This window comes from Oncorhynchus masou, chromosome 29 (assembly GCF_036934945.1).
Source record: "Oncorhynchus masou masou isolate Uvic2021 chromosome 29, UVic_Omas_1.1, whole genome shotgun sequence".
NCBI lineage: Eukaryota > Metazoa > Chordata > Actinopteri > Salmoniformes > Salmonidae > Oncorhynchus > Oncorhynchus masou.
Window position 1 is genome coordinate 85,108,121 of NC_088240.1, and position 10,938 is coordinate 85,119,058.

General features: G+C 42.2%; 1 protein-coding gene across 1 annotated transcript; it reads left to right on the top strand.

The window, feature by feature from the left end:
• Positions 1 to 3,568: 3,568 nt before the first annotated feature.
• LOC135520852 (protein FAM8A1-like) lies at positions 3,569 to 10,735 on the top strand. The gene is made up of 5 exons (XM_064946665.1): positions 3,569 to 4,064; positions 4,739 to 4,859; positions 5,909 to 6,032; positions 8,042 to 8,181; positions 8,396 to 10,735. Exons 1-5 carry the CDS (start codon positions 3,581 to 3,583, stop codon positions 8,538 to 8,540), a joined length of 1,014 nt encoding a protein of 337 aa, XP_064802737.1. The 5' UTR covers positions 3,569 to 3,580; the 3' UTR covers positions 8,541 to 10,735.
• Positions 10,736 to 10,938: the final 203 nt, after the last annotated feature.

Sequence of the window (10,938 nt, forward strand, 5' to 3'; positions counted from 1 at the left end):
TGTTGATGCTATGACTGCATCTCCGTTGTTCCAAGTGTCTCTAGGATAGGTCCTACTCAAGTGTTCCAAATGCCACCCTGTTGGCTTTATGGTGCACTAGTTTTCACAAGCCTTAAGGGCCCTTGTCAAAATTCATAAATGCAAATGAATTTACAGGACACTTGAGTCCTAAATCCCATTCACGGGTGGGAAATGGCTTACCCAGGCTGGGTGCCAAAATGAAACATTCTCAAACAAGTACAGGTGCCAAGTTGACTATAATAAAAATATAATCGGCTTACATTCTACATAGTAGCCCCCCCCCCTTTTCTGTTGGCGGGCTAATTTGTCCCAGAGGTAGGGCTGACTGACAGGTTAGTATGTTGACCCAAGATCAGAAATGGTAAGATTTCAAGACCATGTTAAGCTTGTAAGAGGTTTAGATGTGCCAGCGCTTCTATGGAATGGACTGCTCATCTGGGTAGAGTCATGTAGTCCAAAAAGTAAAGGTTATGCCATCTCCCATAAGACTGACATATCACCCTACTGTTATGGGCTAACAAAGTACAGAAATCTCCCAGAAAGATTAGTCCAAATGAGCTCATTGTCAACAGGTCCCAAAAAATGTTGAATCCAATAAGAATGCACAATGCTAGAATACTGTCCAGCCCTCTGTATAACCTTCCAGCACCCATTAGACATGACACCTGACGCCTTATGCTGCATGCCTAACGAAGTGGGAATTTACCACATACGACTGGGTTAAAATCCATTTGAATGGACTTCCAACTGGTAATTACTAGTGGGAAACCACCATCCTGAGCTCCCACTTCTCCCACATGCTCTGACGTTAGGTTATGGTTTATGTTGCTTGTTGGCCATTAGCCAATCAGCATTCCTCAACGAGTTCAAAGCACGTGAATGCATCCAACTGATAACATCCCACCTGGTTAGGAACGCAGCATTAACAGTCTCTTGTTCATGAACGGAGTAAGTTCTGAGTATTAAAGTTGTAATAGCACTGGATTAGTATTGCTCTTGCTGCTTAATGGAGCTAGACTGATGAATGAATGACAAGCACCTTTTTGTATCTGGCTCTTTGGGTTGAGATGCCTTAAACTTGAATGCATCCCAAATGTCTCCCTATTCCCTACATAGTGCACTACTTTTGACCCGGGCCTAACCTTTTCTGCATCACAACTGTCTCCCTATTCCCTACATAGTGCACTACTTTTGACCCGGGCCTAACTTTTCTGCATCACAACTGTCTCCCTATTCCCTGCATAGTGCACTACTTTTGACCAGAGCCCTATGCACTATAAAGGGAATCAGGTGTCACTTGGGATGCAGACCCTGAGAGAAGACCAACTGTCTTTTGCTTCATGGTCAGATTTTTCACACATGATATCATGTGTTTTTGAAACTAAGTGTTGATTTGTCATGATAGCGTCACTACAGTTGCAAGTTAGTTGGTCACACACACACACACACACACACAATGATTCAGTCAACACATCCGGGAGTGTTTCTTCAAAACCAAGGCCAAACTATTCCTCGAACATTGTGTTGCCAAATGTATCAAGTATGCACATAACTATTGGATCAAAAAGCTCACACTGCCTTGCACACACTTTGAAACCAGCAGGGTTACAACTGAGGAGTGTCACGGGGTCCCTTGTTAAGCTGTTGTTAGTCAAACACAAAAGGACAATCTATATGGAATGTGATGTCCTAGGGTACGTCTCAAATGGCACCCTATTTACTATATAGTGTACTACTTTTGACCACAGCCCTATGGGCCCCCTATGGGCCCTAGTCAAAAGTAGTGCACTATATAGGGAATTGGCTGCCATTTGGGATGAAGTCTTTGCATCCACAACAATAAGCCTGTTACAGATGAGAGGTCACAACATAGACCTTAAACTGGGATTTGGCCTCCCCTCTAAACCTCCCCATTAACCCCCCAGCCACTCTGATACTACATCTGCCTCAAATGGCACCCTATTCCCGTTATAGTGCACTACTTATGACTAGGGCCCATAGGGTGGCCCATAGGCCTCTGGTCCAAAGAAATGCACTAAATAGGGAATGGGGTGCCATTTAGGACACAGACACAGACTTCCAGTCCAAGCAAGTGCAACTAATTCCTTTAATTAGGGCTTTCTGGGGCAGTAGGTTGCGGCCAAATTCTCCGAAAGATTTGTGGGTTTTAGTGAATGATTATGACCATGGGTGGTGCTCCTGCAGCAATCTGTCCTGATGAATGAAAAGCTGATCTAGCCAAGTTGAATAAGACCAAGGACACACACGCACTCACACACATTTGCACACACTCCTCTGACATTTTTGTTACTCTTTCGCCCCATTTTCCCTTTTCTTCTCCTTACTATATCCCCTGTCCACCCCTACTCAACTTACCAGTCCCCTGTCCACCCCTACTCAACTTACCAGTCCCCTGTCCACCCCTACTCAACTTACCAGTCCCCTGTCCACCCCTACTCAACTTACCAGTCCCCTGTCCACCCCTACTCAACTTACCAGTCCCCTGTCCACCCCTACTCAACTTCCCAGTCCCCTGTATCATGAGAACACATTCAGGGACTTTCTATTACAATCTGATCTTCCAAAGAACGTCGGAACCCTGGGTGTCCGATTGTTACGGCTGAATAACCACATTGTTGTTTAGGTTAAGCTGACTTAGGGCAGGTCTTTGAAAATGGCCTTGTGCCTCAGATTTTTCTTTAGACTCTGTGGTTCGTGGCAGGGGTCCTTGGAACAGATTTATTTTATTTTGAGGCATCAAAGAACCGATTGGCAAGTTCTTGGAAATTAGTTGGCTAAGGAATTCTGAGATGAAGGCTGTAATGTAATTGAACTTATTAACTGTTTGCTTGCTGTAAAACGTTAAGAAAAGCAGCAGTAGCGGTGGACGTAGAGGGCATATCAGATGCATCCAATTTCACAATTCTCAAAGTGCAAAAAAACACAGAGTGGTTAAATAGCCTACTATTGCTATATAAAATATACAGACAGTGGGAGATTTGCAGGTCAAGGTTGTGCACACTGCACCTCCAGTCACCCATTGAAGGTGTGAGATGTAAGTCATTTCAAGGATATACCAGGCCTTAATGGAACAAAGATCTCCTCTCTCTCTCTGGTCATTCTTTGGAAATGATCTGAAAACAGGATAGGTGAAAATAATATGGCTATTAGTGATGGGTTTGGAACTAAAGACCATAGTCGAATTCATTGTGATTGGAGTGAAGAACAGTCAATAATACTACCTGGTACAGAACGCAAGTCAGTGTATTTCCAATGCTCTGCCTCTTTCACCATAAGGGTAGCAGTGCTGCGCCCTAGTGGTATGTAGAAGTGCGCGGTGTTCATTTCGGCCAGGCTGGGAATGGGATGACGAAACTATTAATTTTATGAGATGTTGCTGTGAGTGATTGTTTTATCATCGATATTGTTTACCTCTTTGAATGCAGCTTACTCGCAAAATATTTGCAATTATTATCACAGTAATTATGTTATTCCAGAAATCGTATATTTTCTTCACGGAAATGGAAACATCCTTCCGGATGTGACGTCGGCGTTAAACATGGATGATGTGGAGAACACAAACAGACAAGTCGATAAGAAAAACATGTCTTTTAATATTAGAGAGAAGCTAGATATCGGCGAAAATATGCCAAAATTACGTCATCAAGACACTTCGGAAAGTGGAAAGGGCGCTGTCGATACACGTACAACCTCGGAGTACTGTGAAAAGTTGCAGGGGTGGATGTGGCAGTACTACACGGCATATGTGAACTGGCAAAGTTGGCTGGCAGTGTCTGCTTCTCCGTATTTTGCACCGCAACCAATGCAACCACTCACTGCACCCGTCTGGCCAGCGGATTTTCCTAATTTTGATGCCCAGAACTGGTACAATAATCCATTTGGACTCCCCTTATCGACGTATCCAACCGCCATCCCCGCGGCTGGGATTCCGCCTGGGGAAACGGCTGGGAGTGGTGCTGTGTCCACTTCAGTACCAGCGCAACAACAACAACCACAACAGAACGGCAATGCACAACGGCCAGGTAGCTATCAGAGACACAAGTGTTGTTATTATTGTATTTGTTTAATGTGTCTAATATGATAACGTTGGTTATATAGCTAAAGAACTATTTGAGATAAAGCAACATGACAACAGGCCTGTTACAGTGATGAATTATGAAAATAGTGCCCTCTGTGGTCTGTTCAAACCATAGGCTCATCTGCTATAGGCCTGGGTTGCTAAAGACCCCCAACCTAGGCATATTAACATTTTTGAAACAAGGAATTTCCTCTTGAAGGACAATAACCGTCATCATCAATGAATGTGTTGGCGTCGTCTGTGGCTCATTTGGTGCTTGCAACCAAATGGGTCACTCAGATATCACATGAATTCACATTAGACATGGCAAAATGTATAGAATTCCAAGAAAATGTCCTTTATAAAACTGCAACATTTTCTTTGCACCACATGACAAAATGTGTAGAATTGCAAGAAATAAGCTTTGAACCTGCAAAATTCTCTCCACCAATGAGGAGTGTGAACAGTGTGTGTCGTAAACATTGCCTGTGCCCATAGAAATAGACATGGTGCGTGCACGCACAGGGGTGGCCCGGGATGTTCCCCAACGCTGGAAGGGGGGGCCCGAATGGAAAGAGTTTGGTGACCCCTGGCGTCTGCTAAATGATTAAAATGTAAATGTTTTGTTTGTGTTTGCAGGTCGAGAATACACTATTCCCTCTCCTCTTCAAAGGTTCATGGCTGAAATGGTGGATTTCTTCATTCTGTTCTTCATCAAAGCAACTATTATTCTCAGCATCATGCATCTGAGTGGGATGAAGTGAGTTTAGTTTAATACAAATGTTTCTGTTCTTCTATTCCCTATAGTGCATTCCTTTAGACCAGAGCACTATGAGCCCCCCTCTATTGGGTCCCCCTCCATTGGGTCCCCCTCTATTGGGTCCCCCTCTATTGGGTCCCCCTCTATTGGGCCCCTGATCAAAAGTAGTGCACTACAGGGAATAGTATTTTATTTAAACATCCTAGGAATTATTTGTTTCGCACTCCATGGGTGATGGTAAAGATTAGTCCAATGCATGCATAACTACTGTGAAAATATAGTCATGATTGACGAATCATGCATAACTACTGTATATATTCATGATTGAAGAATCATTTGTAGCATGCATAACTACTGTATATAGTCATGATTGAAGAATCATTTGTAGCATGCATAACTACTGTATATAGTCATGATTGAAGAATCATTTGTAGCATGCATAACTACTGTATATAGTCATGATTGAAGAATCATTTGTAGCATGCATAACTACTGTATTATATCATGATTGAAGAATCATTTGTAGCATGCATAACTACTGTATATAGTCATGATTGAAGAATAATTTGTAGCATGCATAACTACTGTATATAGTCATGATTGACGAATCATGCATAACTACTGTATATAGTCATGATTGAAGAATAATTTGTAGCATGCATAACTACTGTATATAGTCATGATTGAAGAATAATTTGTAGCATGCATAACTACTGTATATAGTCATGATTGAAGAATAATTTGTAGCATGCATAACTACTGTATATAGTCATGATTGAAGAATAATTTGTAGCATGCATAACTACTGTATATAGTCATTTGAAGCATGCATAACTACTGTATATAGTCATGATTGAAGAATAATTTGTAGCATGCATAACTACTGTATATAGTCATGATTGAAGAATAATTTGTAAAATAGTCATGATTGAAGAATAATTTGTAGCATGCATAACTACTGTATATAGTCATGATTGAAGAATAATTTGTAGCATGCATAACTACTGTATATAGTCATGATTGAAGAATAATTTGTATTTCTGTTCCAGGGACATCTCCAAGTTCGCCATGCATTTCATTGTGGAGGAAATAGATGAAGACACGTCCATGGAAGAGCTCCAGAAGATGATGCTGGTCGCCCTGGTCTACCGGATATTAGTGTGTTTCTATGAGGTCAGGTGACAAATCAAACTGCTCCTGTGAACAGAAATCACATAGAATGTTTTGATTTTCAGCTTAAATGTCTCTGGGCTGTGAAATGACGTTGCAGTGGGATGATGTTTCTGTCTTTGTTCTGACGTTGCAGTGGGATGATGTTTCTGTCTTTGTCCTGACGTTGTAGTGGGATGATGTTTCTGTCTTTGTCCTGACGTTGCAGTGGGATGATGTTTCTGTCTTTGTTCTGACGTTGCAGTGGGATGATGTTTCTGTCTTTGTCCTGACGTTGTAGTGGGATGATGTTTCTGTCTTTGTCCTGACGTTGCAGTGGGATGATGTTTCTGTCTTTGTTCTGACGTTGCAGTGGGATGATGTTTCTGTCTTTGACGTTGTAGTGGGATGATGTTTCTGTCTTTGTCGTTGCAGTGGGATGATGTTTCTGTCTTTGTCCTGACGTTGCAGTGGGATGATGTTTTGTCCTGACGTTGCAGTGGGATGATGTTTCTGTCTTTGTCCTGACGTTGCAGTGGGATGACGTTTCTGTCTTTGTCCTGACGTTGCAGTGGATGTTTCTGTCTTTGTTGACGTTGCAGTGGGATGATGTTTCTGTCTTTGTCCGTTGCAGTGGGATGATGTTTCTTCTGTCTTTGTTTCTGTCTGACGTTGCAGTGGGATGATGTTTCTGTCTTTGTCTGGACGTTGCAGTGGGATGATGTTTCTGTCTTTGTCCTGACGTTGCAGTGGGATGACGTTTCTGTCTTTGTCCTGACGTTGCAGTGGGATGATGTTTCTGTCTTTGTCCTGACGTTGCAGTGGGATGATGTTTCTGTCTTTGTTCTGACGTTGCAGTGGGATGACGTTTCTGTCTTTGTCCTGACGTTGCAGTGGGATGATGTTTCTGTCTTTGTCCTGACGTTGCAGTGGGATGATGTTTCTGTCTTTGTCCTGACGTTGCAGTGGGATGATGTTTCTGTCTTTGTCTGGACGTTGCAGTGGGATGATGTTTCTGTCTTTGTCCTGACGTTTGTCTTTGTACTGACGTTTCTGTCTTTGTCCTGACGTTTCTGTCTTTGTCCTGACGTTTCTGTCTTTGTCCTGACGTTTCTGTCTTTGTCCTGACGTTTCTGTCTTTGTCCTGACGTTGCAGTGGGATGATGTTTCTGTCTTTGTCCTGACGTTGCAGTGGGATGACGTTTCTGTCTTTGTTCTGTTGCAGTGGGATGATGTTTCTGGATGATGATGTTTCTGTCTTTGTCCTGACGTTGCAGTGGGATGATGTTTCTGTCTTTGTCCTGACGTTGCAGTGGGATGACGTTTCTGTCTTTTCTGACGTCAGTGGGATTTGTCTTTGTCCTGACGTTGCAGTGGGATGATGTTTCTGTCTTTGTCCTGACGTTGCAGTGGGATGACGTTTCTGTCTTTGTCCTGACGTTGCAGTGGGATGATGTTTCTGTCTTTGTCTGGACGTTGCAGTGGGATGATGTTTCTGTCTTTGTCCTGACGTTGCAGTGGGATGATGTTTCTGTCTTTGTCCTGACGTTGCAGTGGGATGATGTTTCTGTCTTTGTCTGGACGTTGCAGTGGGATGACGTTTCTGTCTTTGTCCTGACGTTGCAGTGGGATGATGTTTCTGTCTTTGTCTGGACGTTGCAGTGGGATGATGTTTCTGTCTTTGTCCTGACGTTGCAGTGGGATGACGTTTCTGTCTTTGTTCTGACGTTGTAGTGGGATGATGTTTCTGTCTTTGTTCTGACGTTGCCGTGGGATGACGTTTCTGTCTTTGTCCTGACGTTGCAGTGGGATGACGTTTCTGTCTTTGTCCTGACGTTGCAGTGGGATGATGTTTCTGTCTTTGTCCTGACGTTGCAGTGGGATGATGTTTCTGTCTTTGTCCTGACGTTGCAGTGTGATAGTTTTTTAAGTCTTTGATATGGATTTGGTGTATTTGATCATGTTTCTCCTCTCTGTCTGCAAATACAAGTCCCTGTGTTGATAGTACAGTTTTATTGATTGTCTCCTGTCAGATTGTGTGTATCTGGGGAGCAGGGGGCGCCACTCCAGGGAAGTTTCTCATCGGTCTCAGAGTGATCAGCTGTGATTCCTCCATCCTGGTTCAACCCAACCGGGTCCTCGTGGTGCCTGCCACCAACGTCACTCTCTCTGCGTAAGTAGTGGATCACACCAACACCAACCCTCCATCCACGTGTTGTGAAATAATAAACCAGCTCATTTGGTTATTTGACACTTGATTTTTGAAGTGGTGATGAGGTGAAACATGACAATCTGGCCATTAGATGAAGTCCCTTGATGTTCTGCTCGTCTGTTGTTTCTATCATCTCCGTGACTTTCACACGTATTGTCCCTGTGTCCTCCTTCAGATCGACAGTCCGAGCCATGAACAAAAACTTCTCCATTGCCTTCTTGTTCCCAGCCTTCATCACGGTCTTCTTCTTCCAACACAACAGGACTGTGTATGACATGGTGGCTGGCACTATCGTTGTCAAGCGCACCGGAGCCAGATGACCATTCTGATTGGTTAAGGCCAAGCTAAAGCCTGGCTGGGACCTGGCTACTATTTTATTTGAAGAGGTACATGTTGCTCTCAACCCTGCAGTACAGAGGAGGCTGGTGAGGGGAGGACGTCTCATAATAATGGCTGGAGTGGAGTGAATGGAATGGTATCAAACACATGGAAACCATAAATTCCGTTCCATCCGTTACAGTGAGTCCGTCCTCTGGTTGAAAGTGACACCGCTACTCCAGCACTAAGGCAGCCTAGTGTCACTAGTCTGGGGAGACAACTGAACTGGGAACCACTCTGCAAAAACGATGACGGGAGGCGAAAGCTCTGCATGAGCCTGAAGACAGAAAACACACTATGACATCATCAGTATCTAGGTCCCTCTACACAGCTCTTGTTTGTGACGTCAGAGTTTTTAGAACCCTCTCTTGATTCTCAACTACTGTACTCTGGTTGTTTTTCAGAGGAGGTATACATTCTACCCTTTTAGATTTGTGCAATGGTAGTATGCAAATTAGCACCCGATCAGTTGGGAAGCACTGAGGAAAAGTTATTAAATGTTTTAATTTAATTGCCTTTGCTTTTCAAAATTAATTCAATGAAAATGTAATTTCTAGGATGAGGAAGTGGAAGACGAGAGAATAGTTATTTAGTAGTTTTAACCTATCAGCATATTGATGCAGTTTTATAATTTGGCTTATTTTAAGATATTGCTTGGTAACAATCCAACACTCCTAGAACCACAACATGCTAATGGTTTGGTTGACATTGCCCTCGCGCCTTACTGCACTATGGGTGGATTATTGTCTAATCATTATCTGGTTACAACTAGACACTTCTTTGGTTGTCATCAGACTATAAAATAGCTTTATTTTGGATCTGTTAACATAACAGAACACCTGGGCTGATTCAGTGTAGACTTTCACGTGTATTATCTCAATGCTCAAGAGGAGATTTATTTAACCTTTATTTAACTTGGCAAGTCAGTTAAAGAACAAATTCTTATTTACAATGACAGCCTACCCCTAACACGGACGAAGCTGGGCCAATTGCACGCCGCCCTTATGGGACTCCCAATCATGGCCGGCTGTGATACAGCCTGGAATCGAACCAGGGTCTGTAGTGATGCCTCTAGCTCTGAGATGCAGTGCCTTAGACCGCTGCGCCACTCAGGAGCCCCATATGGTCGTGTTTCAGTTGATATACTATCTGATCTAACATGGGAAAACACATTTGTTTCTTAGGACTGTATTTATGTTTGGAACTTCAGTCGTAATTGAATCGCTCTCTAAATTATTCCTTAAACTTTGTAACATGAGATACTTTACCAAATACCAGAAAGCTGGAGTGAGTGGCACGTTGTTCTCCATCACAGCATTAAGCAATTTTACCACAGCCTGCATTAATGAACTCAACAAGTATTAAGGGGTATATTGATGATTGGTCTAATCTCGTTGTCTAAATGTACCCATGACCACCAAACTTGTCACCATATCCAATTTAGCCACGGAGATTAAAACATTTTGAGTGCTTCAAGCGGACATTATTATGATTGTGTCTGTCAGTAAATGCTACTACCATATGAGGTGCCAATAGGGTTTCAATTCTGGTCATTTCCACAAAATTCCCAGGTTTTCCAGAAATCCCAGTTTGAAGATTCCTGAATTCTGAAGCAAGAAATCCGGAATCCTTTAGCCAGAATTTCTGGAGAAAATGGTGAATACCTGAGTATAGAGTCCAGATGTAGTATCACTTTTCAGAATTAGATGTCAGCTAACTATGATTCTAATTTCTGTTTGTTGGTTTAAGTCCAAAGTGACAGGCTCACCTGTCTTCCTCACATGTTACCTTTCCCTGCTTGTCATTTTAATATATTTGTCTTGATTATAGAATATAAGTACTACAGTATTGCTAAACATTTGTTAAAGTACAGTAACAGTATAAAGAAAATGGCCCGGTATAAAATGTAAGTAATTCAGTTGCTAGGCTACATCTAATAACATGGGATGATAGTACAGTATTGATGTATTTTATTTGTAATTTTATACATTAATTTATGAAATATGATTGTGTACTAATTATTTTATTTTTAGTAAATGAGCTTGGTGTATTAGTTGGAATTGTCAGCACATTTCGGGGTTGAATTTGCACTTTTTATGGATTTTAATCCACATGAATAAAACTTTATTGATCATTATTTTACAGAGAATGGGTTTCAAATTTCATGGACCAGTCATGGCAACTGTTCAGTTTCCTTGGCGTCTGTGTGATGATATCGATATGTGCCAAAGCATTCTGTTATGAAGTGTAATTAACCCAACAATACCATGACATTTACATTTACATTTAAGTCATTTAGCAGACGCTCTTATCCAGAGCGACTTACAAATTGGTGAATTC